We start from the raw sequence: 20205 nt of genomic DNA on the forward strand, positions 1-20205 counted from the left end.
TCTGAGCAAGCGACTCTCAGTCAGGCCCCAAAGAAGGAGAAGGAACCAAATGTGCAGAGAGCTGGGGGAAGGGCACACCAGGCAGAGGAAATGACAGATGCAAAGTTCTGGAGGTCAGAAAGGGCTGGGCCTGTGAGAGGAAGGGCAGAAAGGCCAATGTGGCCAGGAAGAGAGGAGGTGATGTAGTGTGTAGTAAGAGACATCATGGGGATGTTGTAAGAAACTGGATTTGATTTCATGAGCAGTGGGAAGCTCAGGAAGAGTTTTCACTGGAGGAGTGACATGGTATTATCTACATTTGTGCACCCAGTGAGTAAGGGGCCAGCAAGTTGTAGCTGCATCCAGGGGAGGAGAGTGCAGTTACAGGCTGGGGTGCAGTCAGAGGGGAAGGGATAGGGGAATGGCAGGCTCTCCTGATGCATTAAATGCCTCGCCATCTGGTTGGGAAGAGGGCTTCTTAATACTGCCAGACTTCATCAGGATTGACATGGTGGTCTTAGAATATAGGTCTGACAGTTCCCAGGAGGTCCTGAAAGAAGAGATTAGATGGCAGGTATAGAGTGATCCAGGTGTGAGGGGGACAAAGACTCGAACTACAGTGATCACAGGCAAAAAGGAGCAGGGAGCAAATCAGAGGCTCCTAGGAGAAGAAGGAGAAGGATAAAAAAGAAATTCAAATTTTCAGTTTTGGAAAATAGCTGCAGTGCTCCACATGAGTGGAAACATGAGCGTTCTACAGAGAAAGTGCTTTGGCTTGAGGCAAAGTGAGGGAGATCAAGGTCAAGGCAGCCACATTCTGCGAGGCCTGGAGTGTGAGGGACCAGAGTCAGTGAGGGTTTCTGGGACAGGTGAGAGTCCTCAGCACATGATGGTGATGATGGTCCAGATCAGGTAAGAAGGGGAACCTTGCAGGAGAAAATGCAAAAAGAAGAGAGCAGAGGGCTGCAGAATGGGAGGGTAGAGGTGGGGAATGGAGAAGAACCTGGAAAGGGACATGTATTAGTCCATTTTGTGTTGCTGTAACAGAATACCTGAGACTGTGTAATTTATAAAGAACACAGTTTTACTTGGCTTATGATTCTGGGGCAGCTGCATCTGGTGCAGGCCTCAGGCTGCTTCTACTCCTGGTGGAAAGTGGCAGATAGCCAACAGGTACAGGCAGATCACACGACAAGAGGAATCAAGAGAAAGAGAGGAGGTGCCAGGGTCTTTTAAACAACCAGCTCTCACAAGAACTAATAGAGCAAGATCTCACTCAGGCCCCCCTCCCCCAGGAAGAGCATTAATCTATTCACGAGGGATCCGCCCCCATGACTCAAACTGCTTCCAGCACTGTCCCACTGGAGATCAGATTTCCACATGAGTTTTGGGGGGACAACACATCCAAACTCTATCAGGATAGGAAGGAAGTGATCTGTGAAGGAGGAAGATTGGAATGTCCAGGAGCACTGAAGCCCAGGACAGACCAGAGGGTCAAGACATGGACAGATCTGCTGGTAGATGCATAAGAGACCTCTCTCAGGCCACCCCCAAGGGAGACAACACGCTAAACCCAAAGACGGCATCTTTCCTATGCCATCTGTCAGATGGCATCACCACACTTTTTGCTTGGATGATTGCATCACAGAAAGTTTTTGACAAATTGTTCTGTGTTAATTTCATCTCTGAAGTGTGGTGTAAGATTAAATGTGTATTTTGCATTTTAAATACATTTTATTGTATGTAATTAAGGTCTACAACATGATGTTATGCGGTACATATAGATCATAAAAAGGTCTCTAGAGTGAATGAAATTAGCATATCTATCATCTCACAAAGTTACCCGTTTTTTTGTTGTGGTGTCAAGTGCAGCTAAATCTACTCATTAGCATGAATCTCATATACAGTACAATTTTATTATCTATCGCCCTCATGCTGTACATTAGACCTCCAGACTTGTTCATCCTACATGTCTGCTCCTTGTATCCTCTGACCTGTAGCTCCTCATTTCCTCCCCTCTACCCTGCCCTGGTGACCACCATTTTGTTCTGTCTCTGTATATTTGAATTTTTCTTTTCTTAGATTCCACATATAAGTGAAATCATGTAATATTTTTCTTTTTTCTTATTTCACTTAGCATAATGTCCTCTAGGCTCATCCATGTTGTGGCCAACAGCAAGGTCTCATTCTTTTTAGGGCTGAATAATAATGTTGTGTTTGTAAACACACACAATACACACACACACACACACACACTCACCACAGTTTCTTTATCCATTCGTCCATTGTATTTTGCATTTTAAAATAATTTCTTCTCTATTAGGAATAAATATAAGGAATGGCATACTCCCGAATCCAGGCAAGGACTTTATTCCATCTAATCCATGGTCTAGTTCCAGTTTGTCTGGAAAATCTTCAGGAACAGTATCAGTAATCAGCAAAATAAATTCAGGTGAGTAACAATTATTAGCTCCTAACAAAAAGTAAATTCTCTGGATTTGGCAAGGTGGGTACAGAGAGATGTGGGACGTGCTGTGGGACCACGAGGCCTTCCTGGTATGAAAATCTAGGCTTCTTCTAGCCCTGCCCTTGTCTCTCTTTCTTGGGAGCAGTCCTTGGGGCTCAGCTGGCTCCCACAGGGGCTTTCCTTCAAGAGTAGCTGGGAAGTACAGCCTAGTCTTCACTGGCTCAAGGGAAAAGCAAATGTATCTTCATGTACTCTTACCAAGTCTGACCTCTGAGGCCCTGGCTTGTGTGAGCAACCTTCCTCTTGGGTGGAAGTGGCTTGGTTCCATCCAGCTTTCCCCCCTATCTGATGATCCAGCCTCACGCCCAAGGCTTCAGAATCCCTTCTGGTTCGAAGGTGGGCAGTTGGGAAGCCCCTCCCCACTTTTTCTGTTAAGTGGCTGAATGAATTTCATTAAGTCCGCCAGGCTCACAGACCCATTACCCATGTCATTTTCCCTCCCAGGCAGCCCCTGCTGTTTGTTGCTTCCCCTTCTACATTGCCATGTAAACATCTGGGCTTCACTTCTTCCTGCCTTCTTCCATTAGGTGTTCATTTGTTCTAAGAAACAAAGAAAAGAAAGAAATAATATCTCTCTCATGATAATAGAACACCCATGTACCCACCACCCAGCTTAAGAAGTCAAACTTTGCAAATACACATGAAGCCCAGTGTCTTAGGCCTTTCCCTCCCAGTTCCCTTTCTCCCCGCCCCTGCACTGGCCACATTTGGGTGTTTATTATTCCTGTGCATTTAAAAAAATTTTTATGAAATTCATAGTGTGGCTTGTCATGTTTAAAATTTGTATGAACATAATCCCGGATTGCCGCTTCACTCATTTTAATAAATGTGTGTAGCAATTATATGTCTATGCAATACCAAAGTTATTATTTATAGTAGACCATAATTTATTTATTCCCTCTCTTCTCTATGAACACGTAAGTTGTTTAAAGTTCGCTGTTAGAGTGCTGACAGCTAGATAGGAAAAATAAGTTCTAGTGGTATACAGTAGTGCTAGACACCTATAATTAACAATAATTTATTGTACAGAGACGAGCTCAGAAATCACAAAGAAATGATAACTTTTTGTGGTGAGAAATATGCTAATTACCCTGATTTGATCATCACATGTTGTACACATGTATTGAAATATAACTCTGTACCCCATAAATATGTACAATCAACACATGTCAATTAAAAAATAAATTTAAAAGAAAGAAAGAAAGACTGCTGAAATGGACATTATTATACGCCTAGTGCTGTGCACATGAGTTAGGGTTTCTCTGGGTGTAATATCTAGGAGTAAATATTTCAGGTTAAAGGATGTACTCATCTTCGACTTTACAGATACCTGCATTGCCAAATTGCTCTCCAGTAGGGTATGAGAGTTACTCTACATCCTTGTTGCTGCTTGGTACTGTCAAGACTGAAATTTGTGCTAATCTGATGGGTGTGAAGTGATATCTTATTGTGGTTCAAAATTGCATGTTCTGTTTACTAATGAGGTTCATCATGTTTTCTTGTGTTTATTGACTATAAGTTTTTTCCTTTTTGTGTCTTACCCATTCAAAGTCTCTTCCCATTTTTATTCATATTCCTTTTTTAAAAAAGATGACTGGTAAGGGGATCTTTTTTTTTTTTTTTTTTGAAAGATGACTGGTAAGGGGATCTTAACCCTTGGCTTGGTGTTGTCAGCACCACGCTCTCCCAAGTGAGCTAACTGGCCATCCCTATGTAGGGATCTGAACCCGTGGCCTTGGTGTTATCAGCACCACACTCTTCCAAGTGACCCATGGGCTGGCCCTTTTATTCATATTTCTTTACTCACCAAAGTGCAAAATGCACTCCAGCTGACCAACATAACTACTCGTGCATGCATTCCCACTCTGCCTTAAGCAATTGCCAAGAACACTCTGTGTTGTGAAGACAGAGCAGCTCTACCACTTATTAACTATTTTCCTAATGGATAGAATTTCTGTTTGTATAACGACCAATAACAACATTCTTCATTATTCCATGTGCACTTTTAAGCCTAGATAATAATAATTATAGATATGCATTCATCCATCCAATATTAGTTGATTACCTATTATATGCAAGGCATTTCATTAACCTCCTGGAATGCAAAGGTGAGTAATATACAGTCCCTGCCCTTAAAGCACTCTCAGGTAGAAATCACTTAAAAAGTGAATGTAATTAATATTTTTAAATAGTGGTTAATTTTTCTGATTATGGACAAGAATATTTAATGTATATACTTATTTGTAATAGCTAAATAATTAAGATAACCTGTGTGTTGATCAATAAGAGAATGATTAAATAAATTATGGCTTATCCATATTCTAGAATTCGTATTTACTGACACAGCAGGGTAACTATTCTATTATTATGGAGTGAAAAAGCAAATTTCAGAACAAACTGAATCTATTTTTATTTAAAAAAAAATGTCAAATTTCTCCTTTTTAAATTCAACAACCAATCCTCTATTTGGTTGCTGTCAACTAGAACAGCTGTCTTTGTCCCTCCTAGTCATTCTGACAGTGTGGCGTGATGGAATGCTCTGCTCAAAACTCACTGTTTTCATCTTAATTCTTTTTTTTTCCTCTAAAAGTAAAAACTTAATTATTTTATTGTTCTGCACTGCTGTTTTTTAACCCTGTTGGTGTTGTGGGTATGTGTCTTTGTAGTAATGAGCTCTTGCTTTTGCACATCAGTTGGTTCCAGCTCTACGAGTTCTAGTGGATTGACTGGAAACTATATTCCTTCCTTTCTGAAAAAAGAAATTGGTTCTGCTATACAGAGGGTACACCTGGCACCTATTCCAGACCCTTCCCCTGGTAAGTTTTTTTTTTTTTTTTTTTTTTTTTTTTTTAAAGATGACCGGTAAGGGGATCTTAACCCTTGACTTGGTGTTGTCAGCACCACGCTCAGCCAGTGAGCGAACCGGCCATCCCCATGTGGGATCCGAACCCGGGGCCTTGGTGTTATCAGCACCGCACTCTCCCGAGTGAGCCACAGGCCGGCCCTCCCCTGGTAAGTTCTATTTCAGATTATTTATGAATTGAATCAACAAATAGTTATTGAACAACTGCTTTGTGCCAGGCCTGTCATAGGCCTGGGATCCACCAATGAATGAGACAGACAGAACTCCCTGTCCTTGTGAACTTGCACTCTACAGATAATAAGTAAGCTGAATGAGTATAAAATAGTAAGTCAGATGCTCATAAGCACTAAGGAGAAAAACAAAGGAGGCAGGAAGTAGGGATGGTGGGGTTGGAGTGTGGGGTACAGATTGCAATTTTAGATAGGGTAACCAAGAAGAGCTCACTGCCAAGAAGTCATTGAGTAAAGATTTGAAGGAGGTGAGTGATTCTTAGGTGCACAGGCTTTGAGGCAGGACAGGCCTGGCAAATTCAAGGAGTAGCAAGGAGGCCAGAGTGCAAGAGTGGCGTTGAGTGAGAGGGGGAGTAGCAAGAGGAGGTCAGAGGGGTGACAGCACTGCAGCAGGCCACTGTAAACATGTTGTCATGGACTCTGAGCAACGTGGGAGCCATTGGAGGGTTTTGAGTGGAGGAGTGAGGTGATCTGACATCTATCTTCACAGCGTCACTCAAGCTGCTGGTTGTCAACAGACTGATGCCAGAGGAAGGTCGGAAGCAGGAAACCAACTAGGGGGCTGTTGCAATTATCTGGGCAAGAAATGATGCTAGCTTGAGCCAGGGTGCTAATAGTTGAGTTGGTAAAAAGTTGCCAGATTCTGAGTATATTTTCAAGGTAAAGCCAATAAGACTTACTGAGAAATTACACGTGGGATATGAGGAAAAGAGAGGGGTCAGGAATAACACCAATATTTTCGTCTTGACAGCTATAATCATGGGGTTGTCCTTTACTGAGATAAGGAAGACTGTGAGCAGGAGACAAAATGCTCCTCTTGAACTCATTTTCTGGCATTTTTGTCACCAAGATACACATATCTGCACTTTGCTTGCATCGGTTCCCTATCAGTCAAGCCAGCCTTTCTTTTTCATTGCAGGTTATTCTTCTCTGAAGGCTGTGAGACCTCATCCTGGGCGACCTTTCTTCCACACCCAGCCTAGAAGCACTCCTGGGTTGATACCACGGCCCCCAGCCGCCCAGCCAGTACACGGCCGGACAGACTGGGCTTCCAAATACGCATCTCGGCGATGACTGTCTCAGTGATGAAGCCTTTTGCGGGGGAAAGCAGGACACTTTCCCTTGGCCAACTCACGTTCTGTCTGCAAGAAATGTGCAGATGGTGTGAAAGCAAACACTTTATAGTTATTCTTCTGAAACTAAAACATTTCAATATTCTTTAAAGTTTTTTTAAAATATTGATTTGAATGCAGTACCCTTTTTTTGTATAAAATTATTTTATTCTAAAACTGGGTCCCATTATTTTCGTAAACAACAGCATTTTGTATATACGGATTATGTTTTAGCATTTTATACAGTCAACTTTGTAATGAACTTTTTAAAGGTTAATTGATTTTCCTTTGGGGTTCCAGATAATATTTTATACAGATTTTGAAAAATGTAATAATAATAATACAGTATTGCAACAGGGGGGCAATTTAAGGCTATGCGATAGAGAGTTATTTACTCAATGTGTATGGATATTTGTGAAAGGGTTAAATTTTAAATGTGGCACATTAGGTACTTCAGACTTTCTTAGAAAAGTGATCCTCTGCTTTTCTTAATATCTTGTCATTGGTTTGATTTTTTTGATACCACTATGTTGTTCTAAAAGTACTATTATGTAATTTGCTTTGTTTTGTTTTTGTTCCCCAGGTGAAAGAACTCTAAGTAAATTTTTTTTCGAAATGTGCACAGCACCCTCTAATGTGGCTGCAGATATCCAAGTGAAACCAAATTTAATCATGCTATGCCATCACATTCCATTTTCTTCCCTTTTTGAAGGAAATTTTATAAGCACCCATAAAAAATAAGCTTTTCACCTCAAAATGTTCTCAGCATAAAGGTTAACATAGTCAATTAAACTTATATCCCGGCCAAGACATATGACCAAAAAAACTAAGTTTCAAAGCAGCGGAAGATTTTTAATTATAATAACTGAGAAGGAGTTTTGCACTCAGCTCAGTTCTCTGGGTCTGGCTAGGAGCAGCCAAAGAATAATCAATCTTATGTCCTAGCCAAATTCTCAGGACATTTGGGAGCAGAAAAGATTTACAGCAGAGGTTCCACTTCTCTAGGAAGTCATGGTTGCCACAATGTTAGTGTCCACAGCATGCCACATTTGAACTCTTAACCCTTGTGTAGTTTCTTTCAAGAGTGAGAAATCTTATTTGCTGGGCAGAAGCTGTTCCATTGAGAGGAATGTTTACAGCAATTTTGAAAATGACAAAGCTAGTTTGGAGACAGAAAAAGACAAAAGGTCCACTCTTGTCCATCTCTATGTCACATTTGCCTCCGCTTATGGTTACTTTAAGGGCAAGAGGGAAGGTCACCACCAGTGAATGCGATGTAATCTCAACAGTGTGTTGACTGACATTTTCTCAGGGCTCTTTTGGTTCCAGGTTCCAGTATACAGCAAGTTGAACCCAAAAAATAATCATTTTTGTAGGTTAAAATGGTAGGTTAAAATGAGTATAGGCACTTTCATATGGTTCAACCTAATAAGTTGGTAAATGATTGCTTTGGTGTATTAATAATACATTGCAGCCTGAGCAAATTAGTGTGGCTTCCAAAGAGCCCTAACTTAAAATCAGGGAGTAATTTATGTTTCAGAGAGAATCTGGCTCAAAAAATATACTTGACCAAGCACTATGATCCTTAGGGGCATGAGAAAAGCACATAACAGATGTGGATTAAATAGGTGATATTTTCTTGTTAACAAGCTGGCGGCAAAGCTTTGTAAAATGTATATGCAAGCACAAGTTGAAGCTGAATTCATTTCTGTATTATATTCTCAACTCATTATCTAAAGCAACAGAAAATGTGTTTTCAGAGATGAGTCCTTTACTATAAAGTTAATATTTATTTTCCCTTTCTGCATTGTATATACGTAAATTAATCTGAAACCTTCCCGAGCTTGCTGGAAAGCGGGTTTTGAATTGTAAATACCCCTTAGAGAAGAAAATGGATTGTTGAATAGCATATGCTTGGTACTCTGGCTTATGTTAAGGTCATTAAAACCTAGTTACCTAGCTATCACACATTATAAAATTGTTTTTCTACTACTTTTGTAGAGTCCAACTTCAGAAAATACTTCACTTTCTTCCTTTTATACTTTCCTTTGTTTACCAGCAGACACCTTCCCTTGGGGAGCCAAACATGTTTTATTCATATGAAAGTCAAGAAGCTGATGCACAGTTTGAGAAAAGCAGAAGACTGGAAAAACAATCAAAATTCTAAAGAACTAGCAAGATCCTATAATGTACACTTTCTCCCCCTAAATGGGTAAAGGACAAATTGTGTGTACATGCTATGTACTATAGAAGGGAATAATGACCTTTTTTTGTTAAGTGAAAATAAAGTGCTACTTGTGTATAATTTTAGTTATTACACAATTATAAAATGTCATGCAAGACACCAACAGCAATGATGAGTTTAACTGTATCTGTCTATGACTATACCTCATTTACAGTCAGAAAGCTTTCTGGGATATCAGGAAATGGTACAAGGTTGGCTCCCATTCTGTACCCAAAAGTTCAGTGACAGTGGTGTGCCTTGGGGTACAGGTGTGCCCCAGGTAGAGCAAGCACAGCAGGGAAAGTTGCACTTGCATGTATGCTACTCTTGACATGAGTGTTCATTTTACAATAAAATTACAATAATTCCTAAGCCCTCACCCAGTTCACGTATGAAAGATAGGAAGGTAGCTCAAGTAGGAAGAAAATTGATTTTCAAACAATTTTTTAGACACATTTCTTGCCTAAAGGACTATATACATCTAATGAAGTGACATTATGTCATCTTCTGGAGTTATCAAAAATTAAACACAAGGCAACACGAAACAAAGATTGTTTTAAGTATAAATACAGGTATCGTTGGAGTTAATGGGCACCATGTTTTCTCATGAAGTAGCATCTCCCTAGCATCTGGCCATTGTTTTGTGCCATTTAGGAGAGAAAAAAAGGAATGCAGGCTGTATGTTTCAGCCCAATGTATGTCCAAAAGCAATATGTTTATAGGAGAATGTTTGATATTCTAATTATTTTATATCATTTTAAGTGTACTGTAGTAACTTGTTTGTTTAATATATGTAGTTAATTTTTAGAATTATTTTTACAGTTTCCAACCAAATGTACTGTACTTTTATATAATTTATTATGAGGACCTTCTCATGGAAACTATTAAGAGGATAACTGGAGACAAATATCACATTAATCTGTATTATCAGTTTCCTACAGACATTGTGCTAATGTGAATTTAAAGTGACCTGAACAAAGTCTTCTGATCACATATATCTCAGTACGGAGAGCAGTTTAGGCACCTTATTTGATTATAAGGAGTACCTGAGATTATATTTATTTATAAAGCAAATATTCATAATAATAAGATAGGAGAACAGAAAACCACTTAAGCAAGACACTTCTGAAATAAAATGTTGCTTTTGAGTAGTTTGTCCTAAGGTGTTCAAAAATGTTAACTCTATATAAGGAAAATTCTCCAAATAAAGTCACAGTTTAAGAAAAATTAATTTGAGTTCTGTTCTTGTTTTTATGCTCTTCCATCAAAAGATAATGTTAGTATTTTCTATTTTCATATGTTAGTTCATTTGGAAGTTTGATATTTTATAACTTCTTAATGCTTAGTATAGTGTTATTGCTGTGAAATTGGAAGCATACAATTACCAGCAGCAGGAATATTTATCCCATAGTGTAGAGGTGTTTTTATTTTGTTTTTGTTTGTTTGTTTGTTTTTAACTCAGCTTTTAGTAAGTTAGGTGAGTATTTTCCTTTTTTTTTTAAAGCAGGTGGAAATAATTTCTTATTGCTGATTTAATCACACTTTTGTCAACCTAAAAAGAAACTCAGAGAGACAGGCTCTCCAGAATAAATAAATTTATTTGTGAATAGCAGAGAATTGCTATTCAGGGCACACAAGCTATGGCTGGCTATAGCATACCCAGAGGGGTCAGGAAAAGGGGAAATTTCTTAAAGACAAAGAGAGTCCACATAGACTGTTTTGAAACTAAAGGTTACACGATCAAAGGCTGGGGGTTTGTTACAGGCCTTGGTGTTAGCTTATTGGCTGATACAGCTGTTGATAGGCAAATGTTCTGCAAGAAGCTTATCTGAAATATTGCATCCTGAGGGAGTTCTTGTGGTAAGTCCTGTGTGCATGAGGGCTTCTTTTTTATGGCCTCTGTGACTCCAGTTTGCTAGAGTTTGACATAAGTGACTCCATTTTGGTACCAGCAAACTTTCACAATACCTACCTTGTATGGTTTTTAGTGTTTCACGGCACTTTTACATATACAATTTAAACCTTCAAAAGAAGCTGATAACTTGATGAACTACATACAGATGCCACATGAAATACATTTTCTAAACATTCTTTGACTCCTTGAAAGAACTTTGTAGGATCATGATCTACCAATCAAACTGGTCTTGGTGAATCCCTAAATGTGCCCCTTAGCATCGGAACACAGCTATTCTTACTGTGTAATTGTTGGCTTTTTTCTAATCTTTTGGCTTCACATTGGGCCCACCCTGCCCCTTCCCACAGTTTCAAGATCTGAGCAATTTTCTCTGATATGAAAACCTGCTATTAGGACGGGGTCTAATAACTACTGGCCATTTATAACTAAAACCAAATTTAATTTAAGCCAATTGTTTTCCTCTTCCTGGAGTATTTACATATAAACATTTTCTCAAAGTGAGATTGAAAGCTCTTGATTTTTGTTAAAGCAATTTTACCTGCTACCGAGTGGGCAGATTAAGGGTTAAGGCCGAGAGGACTTCCCAGGCCTCTGAAAGTGTATCAGGTAGGTAGATATGCACTGAGTGAGATTGTCCCAGACTGAGGGCAACTCCAACGGTTTCCAAGAATAGAATGATTTCAGCAGCTTTCAAGGAATAAAATGTCCTTAGGGTACCCATCATAGAATGATAGAATTATTACAACAGGATTTTTCATTTCTCCATAAGCCTATATAATAATAAAAGTCTTATGGTACTACGTTAGTTACTCTTCCAGGAGAACAGGGCTGCTAGAATGAGGTTACCCCTATTTTATAAGGTCAGACATATGAAATTGCTGTTTTGGAAGGTTAAAAAAATGTAAAATGAGATCAATTTGAAATGATTCAACCAATTAGGACTAGGGAAATGAAGATAAGTGCTTGGCTTATCAGCAAAGCTGAATAATAATAATACTTTTCCTATCTAGTTCAATTAAAGTAAATCCCCAAAGATGCATAGGAAAAAATGAATAAATAATGATCGCTTTCATCAGGATTGGGAAATATGGCTTCCTATCCGTGATAAACTGAGTGATCTCTGTGTTAGGTCAGAATTAGAAAGATGAAACTGGATATATACTGTTAGTATTGTTTAAAAGTGACTTTTCTGACTCTTGGGATGCCCCAGCTGTCTTTGACTTACCTCTTTTATTTCTCTACATACTTTGTCTGGGTAAGCTCATCCTTTTGCAGCCAATTTGATCCTTCTCAGTCCTCTCTTCTGGCTGCGTCATCACTGGCTTATTCAACGGTCGAGTGGACATTTCCAGTTGGATGGCTCATAGGAATGAAAGACAAATCAACTAATCTCTCTCAAACTTTGTCTTCCTCCTCTATTCTTTATGGAGCTGGAAACCCTTTAAAAGCATGTTCATTCATTCATTCAAGGAGTATTCTCTGAATGCCTACTCTACACTAATCAGGACATACAAAAACCAAATGTTTCTAAAGCTCATGAAATTTACATGCTAGTTCATCTACAGACAATCAAATAACATTTTTAAAATGTATGTTAGATGACAATAATGTTATGAAAAACAGACAAATAGAGTGGGTAAGGAAGTGTGTGTGTGTGTGTGTGTGTGTGTATGGTGGAGGGCATCATTTCGTACTTTTCCTTTTCCTCCCCTCCCTTCCACTGGATCAGTAAATCCTTTGCCTTCTACCCACTTAATATCTCACCTTTTCTTACCCATTTTCTTCAAACTCATGATGCTACTTTAATTCCCAGGGACACTTAGATTTCGCAGAAAGATCTACCCCCACTGTCCCAATTCATTCTTTACACTTCCGCCAGAGAAATCTACTGAAAATAAAATCTATCATGTAAAATTGCTGCAATTGTTCAGCACTGGAGGCTTCTCAAGCAAGGTACTCTCAAGAGCCCTTCATGGGTGAAGACAATAATCAACAACATCTATTATCTGAGAAATAGCAGAAGCTCCCTCTAAAAACAAAAAATAATTTCGAAGACATATATTTTTAACTTTAAAATATGTGAATTTTGCATTTTGTTCCATAATATGACCTTGATTATTTTAATATATTTTTTAGTTTTAACTTGTTTACCAACCAAATTACTTTTTTAGCACCACCCTCACGTCCCCAACTTCACCCTCCAACTTCCCCCTTCCATTCAGGTACTGTGTTTAGCTTGTGGCTTAGAGCACTTGTCTGTAAAATGTACAAAATGAAGAGAAAGCTTAAGAAGATCCACTGGGATCAAGGAAGAAAGAAGAGAAAAATCTATATGTATTTGTGTCTGTATTTTTGTGTTAAAAAAAATTCATCTAGTAAGTTTGGGGGAGTTAAAAGAAAGGCAGACTGCCACGTGCAGCGCCTCATTTGGATGTGTCTGGAGTCTTGGAAGCTTGACTACCCTACGTTCTCCTACAAATGGACCTTGAGAGCTTGTTTGGAGGTTCTAGCAGGGGAGCGCAGCTACTCGTATACCCTTGACCGAAGAACGGTCCTCTCCTCTAGCGGGGAAGGTCGTCCTCTTCGACCGAGCGCGCAGCTTCGGGAGGGACGCACATGGAGCGGTGAGGGAGGAAGGGGACACCCGCCTAGCCAGCCAGATCAGCCGAATCAACCCTGGCGATCAATGGGGTGACAGATGTCGCAGCCAGATCGCCCTCACATCCGAAAGCAAACTGCTAGATGCAAGCTATATAAACCTAAAGAGATTTGCAACTTTTCACGTAGGTTGAATTCCGTATGGTGCCGTATTTCTAACAGGAGATGTTAATTAAGACCAAAGCTAACCAGCAAGACGAAGGTCATTTCATCCTCAAAATGCTAAACTTTAAGTGAAACTGACTTGAATTTGGGCTATTTCCACATTATCCATAATGCCTTGCAGATGGGTGGGGCATGCTAAATACTGCCGTCTCTATTGGTGAGCTCTTCCCGGAGCCTCGCCCATCTCGAGCGTCTTTTCTCCACCCTAGCGGCTCGGCCAGCTGCAGACCCCCGGCTGCGCGCGCTGTGAGGCTCCGTCACAGCGCTCCGAGCGCGCTCCAGGTCTGTCTGTCCCCTGCCGTCCCCACCCGCCCTTTTCCCTCGTCTGCTTTCTCCTCCTCCCAGTTTCTAACTCTGCCATCCATCCCTCACCCCGCTCCTTTCAATCCTCTGTGTCCCCCCCTCTTGTATTTCGCCCCCGCCCGCATCTGAGCGGACGTGGTACCCTTGGCGGGGGGTGAGGCGGTTCTCGGCTGGCTATGCCGATATTTAGTTAACCCCCTCTGCGGAGTCTGAATCCATTGGTGGAAGGTAGGCTCAGATGGTCCCGGGTCCTGGCCGGGCGGTCGCTCGGGCCCTGCGTGGGCTGAGCGGAGACGCGGAGTCCCCGGGAGTCTGGGCTCAGATGGCCGAGCCTCGCTTGGCCTGGGAGCATTTGGTAAGGCCGGGGGCTCATCTCCCACGGCGGTGTGTGTGTGGCGGGGGGTGCGGTACCCGGGGACAGCCCCTGCAGGCGTGACGATGGACGCACATTTTGCAGGAGCTAGTAATCTCGGTCGGCCCACCTCCCAGTTGCTGTGGTAATAAAACAAACAGGACGATGATTGTGAAAGCATGAATGTTTGGGGAGGTTCCAGTGGGTGTGCAGTTTTCCAGCGCGACCCTCTGTGTCTTGCATCACCAAGCTGACTTTGGAAAATCTACGATTCTCGGGGTCAAAGTATGTGATGTTCTGAATCCTTGAAATACCTTACTGCTAGCACAGATGTCTTTACAACAAGTGGCCCAGCTTCTCAAGATCCAGAATAAGAAATCATATAGAAACGATATGAAAGCCCAAGTCGCTGGATTTTTCCCGTGTTTTAAAACGGTGGTATGTTTTTATTGAATAAGGGAAAACGCAGCAATTTTTTTAAAAACTTCCTGTACAAAAATCCTGAATATTCATTAAGCCCGTAGCACTGTGTTGAGGACACGAAATTAAGACTCTTCGTGTGCGAGGAGCCGCTGCCTTTGTTTTTCAGAAAGCGTGAAAAGCCGTCATGGCAGCGAGGCCCAAGCTCCACTATCCGAACGGACGAGGTCGGATGGAATCCGTCAGATGGCTTTTAGCTGCTGCTGGAGTCGAGGTACACTAGACACTGTTTCTTCATAGATTTGACATACAACTTTGAGACCTTTGAGGGAAAAATAAGTTTCAGAGCACCGTTCAGTCCTAGTCCTCTTCCATATGTACTTCACTGAGTTAGGAGATTCTTCTTCCCAGGGGATTTTTCTTTATAAATTGAATGTACTTAGTAGAATTCTATTTTTATTTTGACTTTTACTTATGGGCTTCTGATCTACCACCAATGAAGATTTATTAATTCGGAGAAAGGGAATTAACCTGAAATTTGCTACTAACTCTCAGAACTTTTGATTGTATAATCCCTGGGTAAATTTCCTCTTTACTTCAATGACTTCAAACTGGCAGCCTTGGTATCTTGCCTGCATACGTTTAAGCCTTGACTTACTGTGTTTTTGTTTTTGTTCTTCTTCTGTTCTTTTAGCTTTTTGTTAGAAAAATTTTCGAATCCAAAGAGAACATTGTCATGAGTTCTATGTACCCATCACCCTGCTTCAGCTTCATGCTAATCTTGTTTCATCTATCTCTTCCCTCCGCTTATTTTGTGGGAGCATTTTAAGGCAAAACACAAACATCATATCGTTTCTTCTGTGAGTATAGTACTTTAATATTTATATCTAACAGATCAGGATTTTAAAATATAACAATACCATACCATTATCACACACAAAATTAATAATTTCTTATCATCTAACAGTCCGATTGTCTCAAATAGGTTTTTTTTTTTTTATAGTTTGATACAGTCTGGATCTAAACAAGGCTTACACATTGCATTTGATTATGTTTCTTTCATTATTTAAAAAAATCTGTAACAGTTTCTTCTGCATTTTTGAAAAATAAATTTTATATTTGGGAATAATTTTAGACTTATAGAAAAATCATAAAATAGTGCAGAAAGTTTCTATATAATCCTCGCTCAGTCTCCTCTAATGATAACAAATTACACAACCATGTCATTTTAAGAAATTTACATTGGTTCGTGACTAACTAAACTGCAGACTCTATTCAGATTTCAGCAGTTTTTCCACTAATGTCCTTTTACTATTCCAGGATCCAACATTATATTTTGTCATCAGGTTTCTTTTGTTCCCCTCAGTCTGTGACAGTTCTCAATCTTTCACCTTTATTTCACCACCTTGACAGTTTTCAGAAGTACTGGGTATTTTTATAGAAGCCTCCACAATTTGGGTTTGTCTGATACCTTTCTCATTAGACTGGGGTTAATGGTTTTTGGGGGAGAATGCAAAAGAGGTGAAGTGCCCTTCTCCTTGCAACATCTCAGGGGTTATGTTTTAGTCCGTTTTGTGTTGCTATAACAGAATTACCCGAGACTGGGTAATTTATAAAGAACAGAGGTTTATTCAGCTTAGGATTCTGGGACAGCTGCATCTGGCACGGGCCTCAGGCTGCTTCTACTCATGGCGGAAAGTGGCAGGCAGCCAGCGGGTACAAGCAGATCACATGGCGAGAGGAAGCAAGAGAGAGAGAGGAGGTGCCAGGGTCCTATAAACAACAAGCTCTCGCAGGAAATAATAGAGCAAGAACTCTCTCATTACTCTCCCCTTCCCCAGGGAGAGCATTAATCCATTCATAAGAGATCTGTCCCCATGACTCAATCAGTTTCCAACACTGCCACATTGGAGATCAAATTTCCACATGAGTTTTGGAAGGGACAACACATCCGAACTCCATCAGGTTATATGATATCAACATGAATTATCACTGGGGATGTTAACCTTGATCACTTGGTTAAGGTTGTGTCTGCCAGGTTCCTCCATTGTAAAGTTACTGTTTTCCCCTCTGTTCTTTGGAAGCAAATCATTAAGTCCATCCCATGTTCAAAATAATGAGAATTAAGCTCTACCTCTTGGAGGAGGGAGTCTCTACATTTGGAATTCTTATGTAAGGAAGATTTACACTCCACCCCAACCCCACTTATTTATTTATTCAGTTCTTTCTTTATATCACTATGGACCTAAGTATATTGATTTTATACTTTGGGTTATAAGCCAGTAGTACTCTATTTATTTTTTTTTGCTCAAATTGTTCCAGCTGCCACCACTGGGGCTCTTTCAGGTAGGCCTCCTCTTTTTTTTTTTCTTAGAACTTCCTTAGTTTCTGACACTACAAGATGCTCCAGGCTTATCTTGTAGTTTCCCTGCCCTAACCCTAGAACCAGGGATTTCTCCGAGGAGCCCTAGTCCCTTTGAATAGAAAATGGTATTAGCAGCCAAGATCTGACTGCTAGGTGTCTGCATTTGTTTCTAGTGCCATTTATTTCTGGGAGAAACTGCCCTGTAGAATTTCCCTCATTCTGGATTTGGCTTATTTACCCTCAAGGTGTTACCTTGAGGTAACATGGTAAAATGAGGCTACCCTGATTTTAACGTGCTCTTGTATTCTCTATATTTCCTATAAACCACTAATTAGACCCAGAAGTCTGATTAGATGCAGTTTCCTTTTTTTCTTTCTGAACCTTTTTTTCCCCTGCCAGACTATGTCACATGTCACAGGAGATACCATGAACATACATCTATTGTACCACATCAGGGGCTGTCTAATGCCTAGTTGTCTCATTTTCAGTGATGCTAAGCTTGACGAGTGTGTTCTCATGAGATCAGCCTATCCACGCATTATAGCTTCTGCTATTACCCTTTCAGCTAATGGTTTTAGCAGCTATTGGTCATCATCATTGTTAGAGAGTACAAAATGGAAAATTTTCTATTTCTGTCATTTCACCTGAGCTTATTAACTGTGATTCCCTTATAAAGAGTAATTTTCATTCATTAACTATTTAATTACATTGAAATACATTTCCTATAGGAAAGGCAATATTTTTGGCAGTGTTTGAAAAAGGGTGTTCTGTGTCCTTTTCACTGAGTCAAAACAGGCAGCACAGGATGTGGACTGTTCCCCTTTGGGGAGCTAAGAATGATCACTTAGATCAGTTAGATCGTAAAATCTCCAGATCTCTCCATTAAAAAATGCGTTTTCTCTTTATCATAATTAAGTAACTTGTGGGATGATACTTAGAGATTGTATGAATATTCTGTATGCCAATGACTTCAGCATCTATTTTGATTTTTATTGGAATTAGTTATTACACTGGAGGTTGCACATTGGTGATTTTTTAATTTTATCATTAATTAGATAAAATTAACTCTATCAGTATTTTCTAATTCTACATTAATTAATGCTAGTTGTTGTTAAAAAAGAGCTTTTCCTTCTCCCTTCCTTTTTTTAGTATCATCATTTATGGACATCCGAATTTTGTTGTTGTTGTGTGATAACCCATAAGTGACATCATTCTTTTTGATGCTTGAATTGTCCCAGATTTGGCTAGGGAATTCCCCTCAGATAGGATCCTCCATGCCTTTGCCATTGACATATCTCATTTGTCTTCGAGCACTTCCTTTCTCTCTGGCATAACAAAATCAACCTTTTCTTGTAGGAGCCCTAGTTCCTTTTAGTGGGCAGTGCTATTTAGAGACAAATCTGTGGGGGTTAAGTGTGCTCTTTCTCTCTGCTTCTTGAGGCAGTAACTTGGTATTTTTAGTCCTAAATCTGTAATGACATTTACCTTCTGGGGGGGGTTAATCTTTTTTTAAAATTTAGTTTGATGAAGAATTTCTGGAAACAAAAGAACAGCTACACAAGTTGCAGGATGGTGAGTATGAAAATGAAATAACTGTTTGGAATTCTAATTTTTTTGAAGAATTGATATTTTTGTGGAAGGGCAGAGCTGTAACCATTCAGAACTGTATCCTAAAACCAGAAAATTAAGAGGGAATAAATAGCTGAAATTGCCAGGAAATTGCTTCCAATTCAGTTCTTTAAAAGCTTGCAGAAGGGAGGGAACAGGTCCTTCCCCATCCCAGTGAACAGCCCTTCTCCGTCCCTTTCACCCCCTGCGCCCCCTCCAGTCTCTTTCTGCCCCTCTTTCTCCCATGCTCCTCCCCTTCTCATCTTCCCCACCTCCTTCATGCTATCTGAGGCATCATCGCCTGCTTGAACTATGCAGATAAATGCTCCCGTTTGCACGAGGCTATGTTTCTGAAGTAAATACCAAGCAGAAGTAAAATCAACAAAAACCCCTACCTTCATTTCTGGTTCGCTCTGCTTCCTCCACACCCACCCTTTGTAGGAGAGGCACCAGCAGGATGATGGGAATGCCTAGCAACGCTGTGAGCAGCCTCCCTCGCATCGGCAGGGTTCCCAGACCCAACTCAGGGCTCCCTTGAGGGGCACCAGCAGCCCAGGGCTGCAGTGCCACCTTTCATGTGTGACACTGGCCTGGGGTCACTAGTCACCTGCTGAGTATTCATCTGTCCTCTACCCCCACCCGCTCACCCACCCCAGTGCCTCAGCCTCTCAAGGGCTGGGCTGTGTCCTATACCGGCATCTTTCCCCAGGGTTTGGTATGTGACAAGTGTTTGATACAGGTTTGTTGAAGAAAGGAATGGGTTACTTTTTAACCAGTGACAGCAAATTTGGTATGAATGGTCTGTGGCTGTGGAATAGAGAGAAACTGATGAGTATACGTGAGTATCACCTGGTGACTTAGGTTTCCTATCAGATTCTCTGAAAACAGTGCTGTCCAACAGAACATTCTACAGTGAAGGAAATGTTTTATTCTGCACTGTCCAATGCGATAGCTGCTAGCCACACGTGACTATCGAGTGCTTAAAATGTGTCAAGTGCAACTGAGGAACTGAATTTTAAATTTAAAAATTTTTTAATTTAAATTTAGGTTTAAATAGCCTCATATAGCTAGTAGCTGCTGTATTGGCCAGTATAGCTCTGAAGAAATATCTTCACTATGTTTCCCCCTACCCCTTATCTCTGTGGGTAGGTATTTTTCCTGGGGTGAAAGTGAAAAGGGGAGGTTTATATGTATGGTAGTTTCCAGGCTCCCTTTATGGCTAAATCTGCTCCCCTAAGTGATATTAAGGTTGTCTGTTATCAGGGCAGAAATGTGGTGTGGCAAAGGCACGGAGGACTGTGGCCTTGGTGAAGGGTCGCTGCTGGTTCCTATGTCCCAGTGGCCCAGGCTATATCGAGGCCCCTCATAATGTACCTACAAGGTAAAAATTGGTACCCCTCTTACACGTAATAAAGTGGAACCACAGGGAGATCGAGTGACCTGTCCAAGGTAACAGCTAGAAAATGGAGAGCTGATATTGGAAC

At 40.5% G+C, this 20205-nt stretch overlaps 2 protein-coding genes across 8 annotated transcripts in view; both read left to right on the forward strand.

Annotated features, from left to right (window-relative positions):
- ICK (intestinal cell (MAK-like) kinase) overlaps positions 1-10166 on the forward strand; it is a 63068-nt gene extending 52902 nt beyond the window's left edge. Inside the window, exons 13-15 of the mRNA XM_008593343.1 lie at positions 2303-2431; positions 5200-5322; positions 6519-10166. Of these exons, the coding sequence (XP_008591565.1) occupies positions 2303-2431; positions 5200-5322; positions 6519-6673 (407 nt within the window). The 3' untranslated portion in view covers positions 6674-10166. The remainder of the gene's footprint in view (positions 1-2302; positions 2432-5199; positions 5323-6518) is intronic.
- Positions 10167-13868: 3702 nt separating this feature from the next.
- GSTA4 (glutathione S-transferase alpha 4) overlaps positions 13869-20205 on the forward strand; it is a 72021-nt gene continuing 65684 nt past the window's right edge. For 6 of the 7 annotated variants that reach the window (XM_008593681.1, XM_008593740.1, XM_008593854.1 and 3 more), the window contains exons 1-3: positions 13869-13955; positions 14918-15022; positions 18634-18685. In XM_008593681.1, the coding sequence (XP_008591903.1) occupies positions 14936-15022; positions 18634-18685 (139 nt within the window). In that variant the 5' untranslated portion in view covers positions 13869-13955; positions 14918-14935. Of the gene's footprint in view, positions 13956-14200; positions 14332-14917; positions 15023-18633; positions 18686-20205 lie in introns of those variants that run through there. The other variant, XM_008593635.1, reaches the window with a different exon arrangement.

The sequence above is a fragment of the Galeopterus variegatus genome, unplaced genomic scaffold (assembly GCF_000696425.1).
Source record: "Galeopterus variegatus unplaced genomic scaffold, G_variegatus-3.0.2 Scaffold13, whole genome shotgun sequence".
NCBI lineage: Eukaryota > Metazoa > Chordata > Mammalia > Dermoptera > Cynocephalidae > Galeopterus > Galeopterus variegatus.